Source organism: Calonectris borealis, chromosome 2 (genome assembly GCF_964195595.1).
Source record: "Calonectris borealis chromosome 2, bCalBor7.hap1.2, whole genome shotgun sequence".
In the NCBI taxonomy this organism is placed as follows: domain Eukaryota; kingdom Metazoa; phylum Chordata; class Aves; order Procellariiformes; family Procellariidae; genus Calonectris; species Calonectris borealis.
Window position 1 is genome coordinate 92,493,154 of NC_134313.1, and position 20,136 is coordinate 92,513,289.

The following is a 20,136-nucleotide window of genomic DNA, read 5'->3' on the forward strand; positions in this document are numbered from 1 at the left end:
TATTCAGACAGAGCTATAGCTCACTGTGCTTCAAGCTGTTAGACCTACTTTACTAAGCCTCTATAGGTGAGGTGACAAATCTCTGGATTTAGCATTGTCTTAGTTTCTTTCCATGGTGTTATTTATTGCATATGCGGAGTGTCTGCATGGTTGCCTTTTCTCTCTTTCTTTTCCACTGACATCTTGGGAAGAAATTAATTGATTTAAAATTAAAAGAGTGATAAAATAATCAACCTTTCCTACCTGCAAAATGAAGCTGAAAATAAGTATGGGCTTTCTTACAAGCTCTCTAATGCACGATGAATCTTCTGAACATCCTGGGCCCTCAAAAGAAAAAAGAAACGTGCAACAGAAGATAGGGATGCGTGAGAGAAAAGTGTCTGTTATTTGAAGCAAACTGACTATCTCCTCCTTTGTTTAAAAGTGATTCGCATGATCATAGCAAAATAAATGAAGCCTGCAAGGTTTTGAGTCTCTTCTTGATTTATCTATCGTACCTCTGCAAGACAGTTTTATTCAGATACTCCAGTTGCTTACATTTATATATATAAAATATATATGTTATCTGTTTATTTATATTATATATATTTTGCTTCTCACCCATTTCTGTTTTGTTCTCGTATTCTGTAGCTGATCCAAACAGTGAGCGCTATCGACAGGGATGACCCACAGGAGGGTCAGCACTTCTACTACAGCCTGGCTCCGGAGGCAGCCAACAACCCCAACTTTACTCTAAGGGACAATCAAGGTAATCAGAGTGGACACAGACAGTTAGCTACTCTAATTTCTAATGCCTGAGTTGGACTTGAGAGGTTGTGACTTACAGTGTGTGATAAGACTGCCATTTCAAATAATACCAAGTGACACCTGCTCCTTAAAGGCAGTGATAAAATGACATATTACTTAATACACTTGAAGGTTATATGATATTTTCTCCTCTATAAATATTCTCTAGCAATAGGCCCCTTTTTCTTCTTCAAGGAAATGTGCCAGTGTTTTGTGCAAATTCAGGTCTTGTGGTCAGGCTGCAGGCAGCTCGGATTACCGGAGTGGAAACCGCATTCATTCAAAAGGAGATGCTTAAAGGTAGGATAGCAATTGGAACTAGGAGACAAATCTGAAGGGAATTACATTGCTCTTTTTTTGTACTCTTCATGTTTTCTCCCAGGCACAGAAAGGGAGGGTTCTTGTACTGTTCCAGTCTTTTCCCCCAAGCACTTTTTTTCTTCCTCTTTGCACATCCTCATTTCCCTAGGAAAGGGAGGGAGGCAGGGAGGAGATACAGAGCCTTGGGGGGGTAACTTGGCATACAGCTAAAAGTCCGTGTAAGATGCTAAGTAGAAACTGAAACACCAGTGGGAAGACTCATGGCAAAGCGCTGGCATTTGAGTATCCTCACCAGTGGAATTTGCCTCTTTTGGGGAAGCTTTGGTGGTTTTGGAGCCTGCAGGAAAGCCCCGCCGTGGCAGGCCTTCGCATTACTGCTGCTGATAGAGGATCTCCGTGGGCAGACAGGGGTGCTGAGGTCAGGTCCACATCAGCCTTCATCGGGAAAGAGGGACGACCTTGAGTGACCCGGTGCAGAGCTTTGAAAGTCAGTATGAAGAGGCTGGATTTCAGCAGGAGTTCAGTGCGCAAAGTACTACCAATCAGCAAGCAATTTCAGAATAAACGGGGAGAAGGACTGGCCACCTGCAGCGTCCATGGCCAGTCTCCAAGCAGAGTGCCTGCCCCTGCTCCCACACATGCCTATTTGTCACACTTACTTCCATAAGCCCCTATCTGTGCCTCTGCAGGCATATGAAAGAGCAACATAGAGGCTAATAAAGAAACCCCTGCCTTCACTAACCAAACATGTCTTAAAACATGCTACTTGCAGAGTCTGGAGCCCTCCTCCACAGCGTGCTAATGCTTTTTCATCCCAAAAGCAAATTTTTTTCTATAGTGTCCCTGAAGCCTCCTTTCATAATTTCTTGCATTTTTACCCCCTTCTCTCTCCCATTGTCTCCCTCTTTTTTATTTTTTGATATATATTGCCAAAATAAGTGAACAAATAAAACACAACTATTGCTAAAACATTTGGCAAACTAGGTTCATTTCATCCTCAAGGCATTGTTCTAAAAAAAGAAACTCACAAAATTCCCAGCATCAGATGCACTTTTTCTGTCCAAGGCCATACTTGCTATAATTTGTAGTGACAGCAGTGACTGAATAGCTGTGCCTCCCACTCTCCGTAAAATACCAGTTTTCCAGAGATATATATCACAAGAAGCTTTGGGTACTATTGGTTACAAATTTGAAATAAAAATGTTAAGTGTCAAACCACTGACTATTTGAAATATACACAATAAGAATTGATTTACTGCCTCAGCAATTTGGAGTGCAGTAGTCATTTCAGTAACAATAATTTATATTTATATTTTCATCTAGGGACCACTAAGGACTATATAAATTATATGACTTAGTCACAGAGGGGGTAGCTATACTCTATGTCACAGAGTGGCAAGACAAGAAACAGAACCCACCTTGCTAGTCACAACCTGTGCACCTAAATACGAGACAGCAACGCTTCCCAGGCTGTGGGAAGGCGTTGTTAAGATTACCAGTTGTGCTGATTACCGGTTGTCCAATACAGCAGTAAGAGAAACTGCAAGACATACAGCCTTCCTGGCAACAGTTAAAACCTTGATTTATACCGAGCAACAGATAGATCACAGTTTGCATTCTGATGAGCTGTTTTACATATTTCTTTGGCCCTTGTCATTTTAGTCTCTGAGAACTTCTTCAGTCTATTCATTCTCTATATATGTCTGGCAGACAGAGAAATCCTATTGTTCTCCACTTTATAGATGGGGATCCAGGGCAAGGAGAAATTAAGCTACTTACACTCCTGGTTTCCTTTGAGTGCAGTAAAATCAGTGGGAGATAGACATGTAAGTATCTGCAAAGTTCTGGGCCTACATGACTTCCCAAGGCTGTATAGGATATATATGATGAAGTAGGGAGTTGAGGTGGGGTCTCACATCTCTTCGGTTACTGATGTAGGGCACTGGCAATCCATCTTCCCCTGCTTCTAAATCCAGGTGAGATTACGCTGGGAAAAAGTTGGCAAAAGAGGCTTGCTGTAAGAATGGGATGAACAACAAAATAAGCTTACTGTATTTCCAGATGAACCTCTGAGCTGATCTTCTGTGGCCCCTTAACTGCTGCCCTCCATCTTTGGGTACCAGGAACTGATGAAGAGAGTAGCCATTTTAATGGGTGGAGGCATCAGTGTCATACCACCGCCGGGCCTGTCATTGGAAGCCTTGGCAGTAGTCCTCCCCATTGCGTTTAAGTTTGTCCTAGGAAAATTTTTAGCTATTTCTTCTTTCCCTAAAACTGTGGCCTACCTCACGCTTTGGCAGAGCACAAAAGCAGTGAGCTGAAAATCCCCAAGAAAAAATGTGACCGCTTCCTCAAGCCGGTGGTGTCTGTAATGCCCACTTCCTTGTGCTCTTTCTCCCAATCCTGGTGAAATATTTCTTTATGTTATTCCTAACTATTTATAATTATTACAATTAGTTTTTAAAAACTAACAGAAGTTCTGGGCTAATAATCCCCAGTTCTTGTACAGACGCATGCAGAAAGAAACCAAGCCTTTCTTGTGAGAAGAGCGGTGGTTAGCTCTGATCTCAGTTTGGACCTACACAGCGGTTAATTCCCCTGACCTCTCCAGGGAGGTACATCACTTCCAGTGGGGCAGAAAACTGCAGGCAGGAGATTCTCCATGGCTTCTTCTCACAACCACATGAAGACACCACCCTGCCTGCCCGCGGGAAGTACAGCTTTCACCTCCTGCTGATCACACAGGCGCGGGACCCGCCATGCTGCAATCTTCAGCATCTCTGCTCAGCGCTGTAGCTACGTGCTACCATCCAGCCCTCTGCGAGCCAAAGACGCTGTGTTGGAAGCTGCGATGCAAAAATATTGTGCATTCTTATCATGCTTGCTTTTTTTTTTTTTTTTAATATAATGGAGCTTTCATGTCCTCACAAGCCCTCTTCTCTTGATGGCTGGGGCTTAGCACATATCAAATTTGGAAGAAAATTGTGCATTCCGGTTTCTGCCATGCTGCATCACAATCCAGCATGTCCTTCGCACTGCAGTAGCACGTCAAATCGCATTGGCTTTTAATGAGTCACACAACAAGCTTTGGCACCAACATATTGCAGTTGCAGAGTAACAGGTAGAGTGACTCTTTAGGGATGATTTGGATGCCTGCCTAGTACAAAGCAAAACAAAACTAAAGAGCCAAAATGTAATTCCAAGAGTCACCAAGAGAATTTTATCACAAAGAACATTTAAGACCTGGATGATACGGTCAGCACATCACAGCAAAAAAAAAAAAATATACATATATATCTTTCAATATCTGCTTACAGAAACTTGGTTTTGGCCTGAAAAAGGAATTATGGTTAAAAGCACTTGAGATCTTTCACTAGCTGATTTTGCACAGGTTCAGTCAGGTTCACTGCCTGTGACTTCTTTTACAGGCAAAGTATGACTAGCTCAGAAAAATGAAGTCTTTTTCCCTCACAAAGAGCAATTTTACATAAAATGAAGGTTTGCTGTCACATGAATAGAATTTGTGACTTATAAGTCAGTTTAAAGAGAGTGTGTCTTTCACTCACGAAAGAGAAATGCAACCAAATTACTACACTGTTAAGATGACTCACATTTCCATTGACACAGTATAAATCCAGGCACTTTGCCATTTTCTGCCCTTTGGGCTGCTTTTTCTCAGGCTAAAACAGGCTCAGTGTTGAAAAGACGTGGTATTAATAGCTGGGAGCACATACTAGAGGGCACATAAACAGCCCGAGGGAGAGAAAGCACTTGCATGTGCCACAGGAGAGAGGAGGGGGAGGTTCGCAGGAGGCGAGGGCTCCCATCCACAGCACACCCCTTGCCCAGGAGCCGTGGTAGTCGCAGGGTGCTGCTCTCTGCTGGATTTTGGGACACATTCCTGAAAATCGTCATGTCTGTCCACACCCGCTGCACAGATTCAGAGCTGCATGGCATATCAAAGGGTGGTGAAATCAGTAAACAGTGACACATAATCAGTTTTAAGCAACTTTGGGGATTTCATGTTGCACCTGGTGGTTTTTCCTCAAAGCTCCAGCTCTTAGGATCACATGATTTAACAAGACACTACCATTTCACTATATATTCACATACAGACATGCATGCACGCTTCAGAATTTTACACTTTCAGAGTAAAAGCTTGAAATGTCATTGACGTGCAAGAAATAAAAAAAAACTGAGATTCTTTTTAAAAACGTGTCACAAATCCAAACTAATCTCATGAACTGTGTAGCCCGACGTCTCAATACTTATGTGCGACAGTACTGTCTGATGCCATAAGATTTGCAGCACAAAGTATGGAACTCAGAGTATCATTTAAGTCTAGCAGGCAAGTCTAGCAAGTCTAGCTTGAGTTTGGATATACTCCATAGCTGGCTCTATATAACATTCCTGATTTCACTCCTAAAAGCCATCAAATCATTTCTGATGTTCAGACTACAGCAGATAATACAGCTGATTTACCTGCATGCAGCCTGAGTCTCTGCACTGAAGAAAATCACCGGAGATTTAAATTTTAGCAATGAATTCACAGGGAACTAATAAGGAAATGGAACAATCCTTTGTTGATATTTTGATTTTTTTCACAGTCTATTTGTGATCAGAAAGTTTCTTGCCATTTCCAGGCAGCAGCTCCATTGTGCCATCCACCTGGGAACAGCTGATTGGCATCCTGCCTTTCCAAGCATAGCAAATGTACATTGGTAACAACCTGGAGATGCAGATGTGACCTCTTTTGAACCAAGGGAACAGGAACCAAAACTAAGTAGTAAAAGAAACTGCATCAAGCTCAGCTCCCAAAAATCCCACAGCATCACTGCATGGGGTCAGGGCTTGTAGGTCTGCCAAAGAGAAAAAGTACCTGTGTTCCCCATTTATCTTAGCTGGCCCAAGATTTGCAGACATGTTTGTAAGAAGGGCCAATTTTCCTGCAGGTTCCTTTAGACCCCCTGGTGGCCCAGATCACACTGGAGACATTCAGTCTTGCACTTTCTAGAAGTCTCCAAGGCCAAAAAGCTTGAAAGTCAGCACTGACAAAATCATCACTGATCTCCAAAGATTTTGCCTTGGCATTCCTGAGATGAGAATTGAGAAGAATAAATTCCTGAATCCAATTTCTTTCTGATTAGGAAACTTGGTGCACAGTCTGAGGAATTTGAGGGAGGGGGTAGACAGGAATTCAAATGTCACTGGGAATTCCGACATTTTAAAAAACATGCTGAATATGGAGGAAAAAGCCCCAAAGGAAGGAATTTCCCTTGAAATTACCAACAGCAACTGGCTGTTAGGCCACTCTCTTACTATTTTGTTTCAGCGGCATCATTTTGATTCATTTTGATTCAAGTTCTTATAAAAAACAGGTGCTCAGACTAAATGAAGCAGAACAGCCAAATCAAAGCAGAATAATTCTGACAATGATGACATGAAGCATTCCCACTTCTTCCAATGGCAAAAGTGCCAATGAAATTGCATGTATTTCACTGAAAAATGTTTAGTTGCAAATTTTCAAGTTGCTGCTGCTCTAGGATAGCAAGCTGGTTTTTTCCTTTGTTTCCTTGTTGCCTGAAGCAGATGGCCATGCCATGTATCCAAAAAAAAAAAAAAAAAGAACCTTAACATGTCCACAAGGGTTATACACTAGCATCTCCAAAATGGTGGCAGCGTTTAAGAGCGAGGTCTAGAAAAGCTGCTGAGCATGAACAAATGGGGACTACAAGTTGCCTTCAACTGTTTGTTTCTGTCTTGCCTTCTGAAAGCTCTTTTAGCTAAATCTGAAGGCTGCGAGTTTGCTCGGGGCACTTTATTTCATAAGGGGTAAAGGCAACTCATAAGGTGTGTATGCCTTGCAGGTTTGGAGCCATGGCCTGAGAAGATACAGGAATAGGGGAGGCAGAGGCAAAATGCTGATTAATGACAAACTGATAGAAACCAAAGAAAAAAAGAGAGAAGACAAAAGGATGTGGGTCTAGGGCTGATTTCTTTTAACCTTCCTTCTCTGCTGAATATATTTGCTCTGCATATAAGGTCTTCTCTCCATTTATCTTCTACCCCTAGACAATACAGCGTGGATTTTGACAAGGCGCTCTGGCTTCAGACAACATGAGCAGAACGTCTTTTACCTCCCCATCCTGATTAGCGACAACGGCCGCCCCGTGCTGAGCAGCACGGGTACGCTGACCGTGCACGTGTGCAGCTGCGATGATGACGGCATGGTGATGTCCTGCAACGCGGAGGCCTATGTCCTCCCCGTCAGCCTGAGCAGAGGGGCACTCATTGCGATCCTCGCCTGCATCTTTGTCCTGCTAGGTAAACCCTTGGCTTCTTCTTGGGACGGGACAAACTCTTCGGTTCTGGCCAGGGGGTTGCTGATCCACTGAAGGTGAAGGACACAAACACACCCACACACATCTATGTATATGTATATATTATATGTAGACACACACATACTTAAAGGGCCAAATCAAAGACCAGATGGTGTAGTCAGCTGCATATGGCTTCAGACCCTGGGGTGTAGGAATGGGAGAAAAATATGGCCTGCAAATACTTCTGCCAGATCCCCAAAGTGCAGGGGTGTCTGGTATGGCCCTGCTTTCCTGGAAGGGGTATGCCGGGAGGAAGTACTGAGAGCTGTGGCTGGGGACAAGTTACTTTCTCATCCTCAGAAGTTTCTGGTCATATGCTCTCACAGGAAACAGGAGCGGTAAGCTCTTGTCTTTTGGCAGGAGATATCCCCACCTCCATTCTTTTTCCTTGAGACACTGCATTTAAATGGTGCCTGTGCTGCTATAAAGGGGCTGCGCATCTTACATGTGTTCTGTCTCCACAAATAAATTTCATCCTTTCCTTGCCCAGGCCTTCTATGTCCCCTGTTAGCTGTTGGTATCAAAAGAACTTCAGTTCCCTCATTCACTCTCTTGAGTCATGAGATATTAGTTCAAAACACACATTCCCTGAAATTTCAGAGGAACCAGTTTGAGGAGCAGTGGAGTAGAGTACAGGAAAAATTCTTTAAAAGTTCCTCAATTCTGGCCCTGCAAAGGAGCCTAGATACCTCAGTCCAAAATTTCAGCATCCAAAACCTTTGCTGAGTTCTAGCCCTGGAAATACCATCACCAGGTGACGGCACATTTTCAATAGTAAAGGCCTCTGGTGCCTGTACGACCACTTCTCCCCATGCTAAGCAGCACCTGCACCTCATTAGCGCAGAGCAGCTGACAGTAGTTCTACCCAGCCCAAGGCAGTGCCTTGCAGAGAAAGACAAAAATGCTTTGGAGCAGACCAAGGGGCTAGCTCTGCATTTTGCCGTGCAGGCAGACGTATCACCAGGGTGCCTCGGCACCAGCCATCTATTCATGTGCAGCGCCCAGCCCAAGAGGCATCCCCAAAGCAGGCTGCAAAACCCAGCTACACAGCAGGAGAAAATTATCTCTGTGGAGCTGTGTGCCGCTGCAAATAAACCGTTACTGATACCAGATCTGGCTAGCTTAAAAGTAGCTCAAGTGTTGCTACAGTGCATTGGCAAGCACCGCTGGATAGACATGTCCTAAGTGTCACCGAGAGTTAAGAATTACGGTGAGAAAAGGGACAGATTAGCAGGACATCAAGCTACTAATTTTGACCAGGGGAGGGGATTTCTGCACCCCTCCACCCACAAGCACCAGAGGTCTTTGAATCCAAGGGACTGGCTGGGCTCACTGAGGGGAAAACAGGGCAGCAGAGAGTCGGAAGCCCTTGCAAGATCTGCCCCCTCGCTGACGGCCCTATGTCTCGGTTGCCTCCCGCAGTGCTGGTGCTCCTCATCCTCTCCATGCGGCGCCAGCGGAAGCAGCCGTACATCATCGACGAGGAGGAGAACATCCACGAGAACATCGTCAGGTACGACGACGAGGGCGGTGGGGAGGAGGACACGGAGGCCTTCGATATCGCTGCCATGTGGAACCCGCGGGAGGCCCAGCTGGTGGTGAAAAACCGGCAGGACATGCTCCCTGAAATAGAGAGCCTCTCCCGATACGTGCCTCAGGCGTGCGTCATGGACAACAACGTCCACAACTACGTGCTCGCCAAGCTGTACGAAGCTGACATGGACCTGTGGGCGCCTCCCTTCGACTCCCTCCAGACGTACATGTTTGAAGGGAACGGCTCGGTGGCGGAGTCGCTCAGCTCCCTACAGTCGGTGACGACAGACTCAGACCAGAGCTACGACTACCTGACGGACTGGGGGCCGCGCTTCAAAAAGCTGGCCGAGATGTACGGTGCCACGGACAGCAGCGGGGCTCTGTGGTAACGGACGAGGAATGGCAGAGGGGTTTCCATGCGAAACAAGCGTCCGGTTAGGTCCATTCTCATCAGATGCTTCCATGGACATGTGTGAGGCCTCCTAAAAAATAGCAATACGGTGCTTGGGTGAGAATGGGAAGAAGGGTGTGAATGAAGGTCTCTCTGGATCAGCTTTACTCAGTTAAACTAAGTCACGTTTTTGAAACAGTGAGAAGCAGAAGGAAGAAAGTTTTTTCCTGTTTTTTACAGCAAAATTGGAAAGCTCCACAACTGGAATATAATGACGTTACTCTCTTTCTCTCTCCCTCCCTCTTTCTCTCTCTCTCCCTGGTACACGGCAGCTTACTGAGCTATATACATCTGGGTTCAAAGATCTGTAAACTCCAACCATAATCTCTGACTGACTGAGAAATTGCCAGCATAGAAAAGTGGTTCCCCAACGGTTATTTTTCCCCCATTAGAAAGGAAAAAAAATTGCTTGCTAACAAGAGGGAAAAAAAAATTCCCACAAAGCAGAAAATTGAAACTGGAATCTCAGAGGGCTCTTTGTAAACTAAACCTCCTCTCTCTGTTGCTAACAGAGTCCTTTTTTAATCCTTTAGAAACAAGGCTGAGTTCTTTTTTCCACCTGGCCAAGCGGGCTAGGGAAGAGGCTTTGAATTTCTGCTCTAGTTTAATGGCTGATCTATGAGCGTTAACACTAATCCATCTATCAATTTTGTGTAAATTTATTCTCGGCTCTTTAAAACCATGACTCCGCTAAACTGCTCAGAACAAAACCAGAAAATCTGCCTCTTTTGCACTGTAGATGTCTCTTCCATGTGCCAAATGTGAAGATTAGATTCTACCAATGAAAGCCAAATAAATTTTAAAAAAAGAAAAAGCTATATTTGGTAACTACATGGGTTAGATGGGCTTTCCTAATCTGTGTGAGGTCAATCCAAGGGATGTTTACATACTGTAGATAACCTACTTGAACAAATGCAGTATTATAGACCAATAAATGGATGTAAGAAAATTACATGTATAAGTTTTGTATATTTGTTAATTTTGGTAATAAATATGATGTACTGCATACAGTACAGTACCTTAGCACCTCTTTTAATAAAAGTTAAACAGAAGGGAAAGTCTGATGGCAATTTATTGACTACTTTGCACACAGAAGTTATCTGTGCAGATAACTTGCATTTTACACAGTGCTTATCTGTGGCTTTACATGCCTTGAGCTTCAGGAAAAAATGGTTCATCAGCATCGTGTCAAGGAGACAAGCCTTCAGTTTGCAGGTTCGAGCAGATTGCCTGCTTCTTTTATCGATGTTCACTTGGACATTGTCCTTAGCAGTGAATCAGCCCAAGCGCAGCCCACCGGACTAGTTACTTTTCTATTCCAACCATGCTGAAGTCAAAAGAAAGTCTTGGCTGATTTTTTTGAAACATTATGGCTGGGGCATTGAGAAGCTTGGAAACCAGTTACACAGCCCTGACAGAATCTCATGCCTTCAGAGACATGACAGACTATAATATGCAATATCAATTGATGGTCATTCTTACTCTGCAATCAAAGTTTTGAGCCTGGATGTGTAAATGGGAAGGGCCAGGGAAATTACACTACACAAGTTTCATGGAAGGTGGCTAAAGGCTTCTGAAAGCAGAACAGTCTGCAATGACATTTGCAGGTTTCTTTTCTGGACTCTCTCCATCTCAAATTGCCCAGAAAATAGATGTGCAGACATAACCACCCAGTTACCACCCTTTTACCGTGTGCATACTGTGCGCAGTTTCTGTTGCAGATGTGCACAAAACACTGCTGTCTCTACTTTGCCTAACCTTAGGCTGTACCAATTTAAGACAGGAGCCTTGTTTCCACAGACTCGTAAAAAATCATGCACCCCTGGAGAGCTAGGCAGCCAGCAAGGAAAAAAAGTTCTAGTGACTTCTCAAACACTTGCTCATCTGACACGATGAAAATCTGTGCCTTCACAAACATAATATGCCATGGGTTCTGCTTATCACTTGAACCTGCTGCACACCATTGCAGAAAGAGCACTGAAAATTATGTGATAATGATTCTTTTACTCATCCCATAGCACTTACCCTCACATATTGTATTGATTTTATGACACTAGGCAAAGAACTGCAACCACCATGATCAAGGAAGTGGTGTACAGCACACAAAACTGGTGTTGAGACTTCTGAGAGCTTCCTCACCTCCTAATGCAACAAGAATCACAGAACATAGGGCAGGAATGAAGATAGAGAGGACATCTATTCCACCGCTTCCCTGCCTGAATTAATTATCAGTTTTAAATATTCTAAGCAAATGCCTGTTTATTCTTAAAACCCCCAACTGTTAAGGCTCGGTAACCTTTCTAGGCAATCTTCCACTGCATCAATATATTCAGCGTTGAAAGCCTTCCCTGGGAAGTATAAGGCAAGTATCCCTTGCTGCCATACAAGCCTGCAATGCACATAGATGACTTTGTCCCTCTGTAGAGCTACGGTTTGGTATTTTCAGACTGTTACTGTCTTTCCCTTTAAGTCACAGTCTACAGTAACAAAACGTTCTTCATGTCCTGATACCATAACAGTTTAGTTCTCCCATTCTAGGCAGAGTGGGTAGAAATGCAGTCCAGCATCGTATTGCCTTCAATTTGAAGATACCCACTGCATTTACTGAGGGTTTTCCCAGGACAAGCTGCTCCAAGGTCTAGTTTTACTCGATAGAAGCCCCCAGCAGCGGCCTCTGCAAGACAGGCTATGCAGCAGCTAGGACCAGCTTCCAGGGTTGTGTATCACCCAGCGGGGAAGGACCAACGGTACTGTGTTAGGTGCTTGCCCTCGCACCTCAGGGAAGCCTGCAGGGAGAGCGGGCTCTGAACCCACCTTCCTAAGCTGCATGTCACTGTTAGGCTACCTGATTATCCCCAAGTTTGGCCCAGCTTGTGAGCCCAGTCAATAGTCGGACAGCTTGATGCTGTGACACTTACCAGCTGGTGTTTAGTAGGCACTTGGCAGCCTGGCTTCTATTTTTTCCATTTTATAGAACAGGTGACAGCGTTTTTGCTGTGTGTGAAATCTCTATGCAAACAACCAACACTTGTATCTATCACCCTCCTACAAACAAAACTGAAGAACACACTGTTTTTACAGATGAGATATAAAAAGGATCCATTTACAGAGACATCAGGGCTCAGCAGGCCTGGCCCAAAGTAGAAAAGACGCTAAGCCCAAAGGAAATGTATGGTGCCACAGGCTGGCAGCAAAGCAAGCGTGCTGATCACACAGGTCCTCAGCCTCCTGCCCTGGGGCTCCTCAAGGCCAGGCCTGGCAGCGTGCATGAACATTTGCAGCACTACGTAAAACCTGCTAGCGGTTTACAGCCAGGGAGCTCAGCCTGCCATGGTGGAGGGACTGGGCTTCACCACACCAGCAGACACCTCCAAGTGACAGCCCCAGTCCTGCGTGGGACCCACACTCTACCCACTGCCCCGGTGTAAGGGCAGAAATGTCGGAGGGCCAGGACAAGATCCCATACGCCTTCACCAGTGTCCCCAGTTCCCCTGTGCTCCAAGGCCAGTCTGAGCGCATAGAGCTTTTATCACTATTCATTTCATTTGGTTCCTCTGATGACATTTTTTTTCCACAGCTGCCAGTTCTCAGGAAAAAACAAAAGGACTTACCATCCAGGAACAATCCCCTAGTCTCAGCTGTGGCTGAAAATAAATGGTTCAGAGGAAAAAATAACAGAGGGTGCAAGTCATTTTACTAATTCCAGCCACTTAAAAATTGAGCATATGGGCCAAGCAACCCATCTAAGCTGTCTCTCTAACTAACAGGGCTGGACAAAGTGATTCATTGCCCCCATCTTGGCCATCTGTATGATGCTGTGGCCCTCTGGAGGTGCTTCTCTCTCAGTTAATGGCCTGGCTTCTGGGGATTCATTCACGTGGTTCAGAGTCTGGCCCTAGGCATGACATTCTCAAGCCCTGTCCTCTACGTTTGGTTTTATGAGTGACCATAGGCAAACGCTACAGTCTCTGATGTTTTCCTTTTCCCTTCCTACCACCCATCTCTGTCTTGTCTAGGTAGATGACCTAGACAAGGTCATGACCTGCCATCTCTTACACTGCATTGGTCGTCACATCTAAGCTCTCAGTAGCAGCTCTCTTTAAGCTGTCTGTCAAGAGCCCAGATCTCTTCAGAGCAAAATGCAGAACTCAAGAATGCATAAAAAAGGTAAACATCATTCTTTCTGGTGTAAATTTTCTTGCAACGCTGCATTTCATTTGCTGCTGCATTGCCCACTTATCCAGCTTTATTAGGTCCCTCTCGATTTTGTCATTTCTCCTCCAACTTTTATTGCTTTTAATCATTTTATGCCACCATCACATTTGCGGCCTACGATCCCCTTTTAGATCATTCATTAAAACCAGTAGTGACACAGATCCTTGGGGGATCCAAAAGCTATATTTTGGTCACCTTGAAATATGATTTACTAACCTGTGCCTGGGTTTTGCTTGGTGCAACTGTCATATAGCACAAACTAGAACCTGCTTCATTGCCTGCTGCCTGACCACAGCTCCCAGGAACCATCAAACTGGAGGGACAGATGAGTCCCAGAGATCTGCCCTGCTTATGCACCACATCTTACCTGTCCTGGTCATGAGTAAGAGAAATGAGGCACGTAAAAGAGGCACAAATGATGCCTGACAGAGTCCAGAAAAGTCCTGACTTGGTCAAATTCAAAGTTGAGCAGATTCAGTTGCTTTTGCCTTTGTGCTTCTTATTACTAAGGTGCTGTCAGATGTGATCACTTTGGTTTATGCTAGCTTAGCCATCAGTTAGACCAAACCCAGGAGAGGCTGCTGCTCCCCAGGAGAGAAGGTGGGTTCAATAACAAGCAAGGACGGCATGTGAGGAAATCCATACTGTTTTAAGCTAAATATGCTGCTGGTCTCCTCCTGTCTGTCAGGATGAGACAGCCCATTGCATCCTGCTCAAGAAATAGCCCTTAATGTATTCTCTTCACATGCACCTGGTGTAATCAAGGAGTGTCCAAGACATCCTAATTAGTGCCTGCTGAGATCTGCGGCACTCAGAAGAGGAGGAGCTGCCTTTCACTCAGTAGTGCCCTGTCTCTCTCAGGGCAATGCATATGCCATCAGAGTGCTCCAAGATAGCCACGGCTACAAAACAGCTGTATCACCTAAGGGATTCGTTCTCATGCATAGAGGTCAGTGATTTGCCTCTCATTTGGACTGTAATGCAGTAATAATCTGTATCAGTGCATCCTCTTTAAACAGACAGAGGAAAATTAGCAGGGACAGCAATGACCTGAGGTGGAGTCAGAGCTACCATCCAAGGAAAGCAATAGGGGCTGGGGAGTCTCACTGCCAAACCAAAGCTTTAGGGACAAATTTTCAGTTTTGCTTTCCTATATCAACCTTCTAAAGGTCCTGCCCCCACAGACATGCAAGATATTTTACTGTTGGCCCCAGAGGTGGCAAACCAGGTCACCTGCATCACTGGCTCTGAGCAGAAGCAGCAGTGCAATGCTGATACTGTATTTCCCAAGAGATATTAGAGTAATATTGTGGAGGAGGTGGAAGACAGCCACTTTACAATTACTTTAAAAAAACATGTGATTTTTTTAAGAGCTGATGTAGAAGACAGTGCACTGTCTGAATACCATTTTCAGACCTCATTTGTTATTAAGCCCACTATTAAGGAATGGGCCTCTTGGGGAATATGAGTTTTCAAGCTACCATCTTAATATCTATAAGGCCAGTCCCACGAAGACTGATCCTATAATTTTTTCTGAAAGGTGCATGAGCTACAACATTTAACACCAGAGGCAGAAGTGCTTGCCATGCTATATAACAAAAAATAATAATAATGAAAACGTCTGTCACAACGCGGGAGTCCTGTTTAGTGGGAAGGGTGAAAGTTCCCAGACTCATCATGGGACTCAGGAAGCTGAACCCCTAGTTAAAGGCTTATTATTTCCAGACATTCTTCCTGCCAAGCAAACATGCGTAAGTCAGAGTACAACATGTTCCTCCTCAGCATCAGAGTACCGTGATGAGTGTAAAATAGGAGATTTGCCTCTTCCACCAAGTCTAGAAAAAGAAAAACCTGGGAAATCTCATTTGGATGCTTTTTGGAGCACGCAGAGGGCCTGGAGCAGTGTGCAGTGCCCTGTTCCTCACAGCCCTGCTTAATGCTCTTGCGCTCCACTGACACCAGTCCTTCAGCACAAGGGCCACCCATCCCAGGTAGGAAGGACGGAGGAAGGGAAAGAGGGATCCTCTTGAAACCAGTAGTGAAGATAGCTCACGGCAAGGGAACCTGCCCTCCCTTTTGCTCCCACTCTCCTTGCTGCCACTGTTATGGGTACAGGGAAACCTCCCTGCACCTCTTGCTCCCCCTTTACAATGGGAAGAGGGTTCACTGCCATGATCACTGCAGAGCATCAGAGCCACTGCTGGTCCCCAGTGGGTCTCTAAGCACCCCAGATTGTCTTAACCTGGTCTTCATTCAAATCAGTTATGAGGGAGAAGTCAGGGAACTCAAGAATCCCCTTTTTCCCTCAGGTGTGGAGGTATTTGCCCCTGGGTAGCCTGGGATGTAGTTCAGAACAAGAGAATTTTTACAGCTTCATAACCTTCATGTTCCCTACCTGTTGATATAACATATATCACCATGAACTTACACGAAAAATGTTTCCAAGCTCAGAGGAGAAAATCTGCTCTTCTCCCAAGCAGTAGTGCTAATACAGGATGAGTTGTTTGGGCTTATTTGTTTTTCTTTTTGCATGGATTCTTTTTGGAGCAGTAAGGGAAACAACCTGCCCAGCATGGCCACTTCTTTTTGAAAGACCTCAACCAACTATTCTGTAAGGTCATAGGTAACATGGATGGGAAAGGTAGAAAAAAAAAGAAGAGGTACAAAGCAATCAAGTGACTTTTTAATGGCAACAGAAACAGAGCTCCAGCCTGCATATGACCTCTTCCAACCTTGGGGCATCCTTTTGGTTTAGAATACTCTTGTTTACTTTCAGCTTGAAGCCAGGTTCTCAAAAAGAAAACTAACTAGTTGAAGTATGTACTTTCAATAGCGTCAATCTTGTGCCTACTGTTCACAGTCTTGCATTTAAGATGTCCACTAGAAGTAAGGAAAAACTTGCACACTCTGCCTTTAGACTGTATGCTCTTGTCCTGAGATTGCAAAGTGTTTTGCAAACCTCAGTTAGGTAAGGCCCTCGTATCTGGTACAGAATAGTCATAAGTTTTTTATAGACAAATAAATGGAAGCACAGAGAAGTTAAAAAAAAAATAAAAAGGTTTCAGAGGAAATCATTGTAGAAATGATAACCTGTCCCAACAGTATGTTGATCTAAGCAGATCTCCTCTTACAAGGAGATGGCATAGGTGGCAGGTGGGCAATGGTATTTTGAGCTACAGCTCAGGTACAAAGTTATTTTTTACTGATAATATAAACACGTCTATAGGTTAAATGAGAAATATAGTCCCACAACAGAAAATTGTCTCTGCTACTAAACCAAGGAAACTTCATTTCATGATTCCTGTATATTTGAAACTCTCAACTACTATTCAGCCAGCTGTCCAACCACTAAAGAAATGAAGAGTCAATGTTGCATTTACAACTCAAAACAGATGAGTAAGATAAAAATGTGTGGAAGCTCTTATTAAAGCTTATCATCCAGAGTTAATTGTAAAGTGTTTTCCTAAACTGTTAGAGTAGTGAACAACAACAACAACATATATTATGTGTAATTTTGAGAAATGAGAGATGATATTAGCATTTTAGAAACATCACTCACCATAAGAGCTCCAAACTGACCTATTTATAAGATACTGAGCCTCTTTCATCTTCCCTGAAAAATTTCAGCCATCTCATGGGTTTGCTTGATAAATGAACAGCACATTCAAAGATGTGGTAAACTGTTGGCTTTGCTTAGAACAAGACCAAATAAAACAAGCATTTTCTGTCAGCATTTTCTGATGGGGGGTAGGCTCAGTACCTTGCCAGCCCTGACTTCATTTGCAGGTTGGCGCAAGAGAAACTAATGTCAGTAAGGAAAACGGCTCCATCCCACAGATAGAGTTAGACTGTATAAACCAGCGCAGCAGCCACCCCAATAACGTGTCTGGTGAAGGAGAAGGGAAGGCTGGAAACCTTCCCCAATGATCCCAGTATCATATCTTCATAGCTGGGCTCACAGAAAGCAAGGCATCTCCCACCAACACTTTGATGAACAGCTATAACCCTGTATAAGCTATACATTGCCAAATGGGCTTTCCCAGGTCATCCCTAACAAGCAACACCAAGGCACTATGAGACCTGGGGTCTGGTTTTGACACTGATGTTAATGCTACATGCAAGTATGACGAATTTTCAAGGTCTCTCTGTGCTGTGGCTTTCCACCTAGCATACCACAGGGATAACCACCTTTGCTACCCACTCTAAAGTAGCATAACAATGTGAAGTGTTTTAGTATTTACTTAAGCAGACTGCTAAGCATTTTAGGGCCCCAGGCACATGCTAGATAGGATATAAAGCTGCATATTTCTTTTCAAAAAGCACATACTCTTCTAGCTCTGGGAAATGAGGAAAATAAGGATGACTCACAAGTAGCAGATGTTGGTAGCATCTCTTAATGCACTACTGGAAGGCACTCAGAGATTGTAGTGATGCAGGCTCCCTTAAAGCCTACCTGGAATAGACTTGAGCAAAATGCTGTAGCAAGCCAGATCCTAATCCGTTCCCTTTGTCTCCCTTTATCAGCTGTAGTCACAATATTTTGCTTCTGTGTCAGACCTTCTCTCCAAAAACATCAAAGCACACAGCAAATATGAATTACTGAAGCAGCACAGCATCCTTGATGTGTATGGCGACTCTGTTATCAGTAGCCCTTCGAGAGTTTTACATGTTAATACAATTGCTAAAGAAAATCAGCTGAGTGTCTTGGTGCAGCCCAGCAGGAATTGAGACCAATAATAGAGCAGATCTCATTTTTCCAGAAAAATGTAGAACAGATCTAAAAATTAAATGTCTAAGCTCTTTCTATAGACAGAGACAGAGGCAGATTCCCCAGCAAGAAAACCATATTATCTTAGACACCCTTCTCAGGAGTGGAAGAGTTGGCCCCTGGAAGAGTGTTTCTCTCTCCCCAGGCCATCGGCTGCTGGCCCCACAGGAGTGTTCACATGGGCCGGAGGTGCCCAGGGGACTGCTGAGGGCATCCTGACTTCTGACTGCACATCTCCAACGGGGATGAAGAGGGGTTCCACTGAGACGTTAGTGCAAGAGACACTAGCGAAGAGTAAAATCTCAGGGGAACCCAACTTGCCAGGTTGGGTACCTGCAGGGCTGCACATGCTGCTTCACAAGGGTGTACAGCCCAGAAAGGAGGCGAGTGAGACCTGCCACTGCCAGTGGATATACCCGCTCTCAGCACCAATTACCACCAGCTCTGCTGCTCAAACTGACATGTAGCAAAAACTAGTTGGCCAACCTCTCTTTTAAATAAAAGACATTTAATGAAGACAAGATGCAAGAACATGGCACTGGATTCGTACATAGTTGTGGTAAAGACTTTCTTTAGATGCGTAGCAAGTCATTTATTCTATTAGTATCAGATCCCTGTCCACAAAACAGAGATAATGGTCTCCACTACCTTAGCTACTCTGCCTGTAAGGCCAGGGGAGCATCTCTCATTTTGTGTGTGGATAATGGCTACTGCAATGTATCAGAAGATAACAAGAAAAATTATGCTATTTAGCTACTTTTGCTGTAGCATCCTCCCTGTCCGCCTCTGCCTGCAACTCATTGTCCTGCCTCGGCAAGTAAATACTGTGATAGCGTCTAAAAGCAAAACACAGCTGTAGTGAAATATCCGATCAGCTTGCAGCCATTAAACAAACAGAATGCCAGCTCTTTCCTTTTGTTTAAAACATCATTACTGGGAACAAGTCATCTCTCTCACTGCCTCTGCACTTCAGTGCACATGTTAGGCTTTTAAACCTGACCTAGTTTTGGCTGGAAAGTTTCGCAGAGAGCCTACAGACAGCATCGCCACACACCTTATTTTCCCTGTTAATCAATACATTATAAAAGCTGGAGTGTCTCCCTTTGCTGAAAATGAGGCAAGGGATCAGGAGCCGCAGTGTGGTCGGACTCTAATGCAACTTCTTGCGAGCTAACTGCAGCATTGCACCTGCTGGCCTCCTGCCTCCCCTCATCCCTTTTGACTCCCCTGGTGCTCCACGTAGCTAACGAAGCCCACCCTGACCCTACTTCGGCTCTAACGGCATCACTCAAAACGAGAAAAGCTGTGTTTTCCCTGCAACAACAATCGGGGTTGACACACTGCAGCAGCGTTTGTGGAGCCTGGTGACATTTTTAAGGTGTTTGAATGAGCTGAGTTTATAACCAAAATCTTTCATGGCTGGAAGCTCGTGCCTTCAGGGCTCATTTGTTTGGTTTAACTGTGCTCAGGATTTCTCTCAGTGCTAAGCTGCTTCAAGCATGGCTGATAAGGGGGTCATGTTGTGCAGGGGACGGGCAAGACAGAGTTCACGGTGAATAATGACTACTTTGCATTCGTGATAGCCCTGGCAAAGGGTAATCAATTCCTGAGGCTTGCACTGGAGTGGGTGGGCTCCATCTAGAAATGCCAACGTCAGAGGGGGTCAAAATGCAGCTGATCGT

The 20,136-nt window shown here is 44.5% G+C and overlaps 1 protein-coding gene across 1 annotated transcript in view; it reads left to right on the plus strand.

The window, feature by feature from the left end:
• CDH20 (cadherin 20) overlaps window positions 1–10,272 on the plus strand; it is a 119,401-nt gene extending 109,129 nt beyond the window's left edge. The window contains exons 10-12 of the mRNA XM_075142517.1: window positions 631–748; window positions 7,180–7,431; window positions 8,910–10,272. Of these exons, the coding sequence (XP_074998618.1) occupies window positions 631–748; window positions 7,180–7,431; window positions 8,910–9,409 (870 nt within the window). The 3' untranslated portion in view covers window positions 9,410–10,272. The remainder of the gene's footprint in view (window positions 1–630; window positions 749–7,179; window positions 7,432–8,909) is intronic.
• Window positions 10,273–20,136: the final 9,864 nt, after the last annotated feature.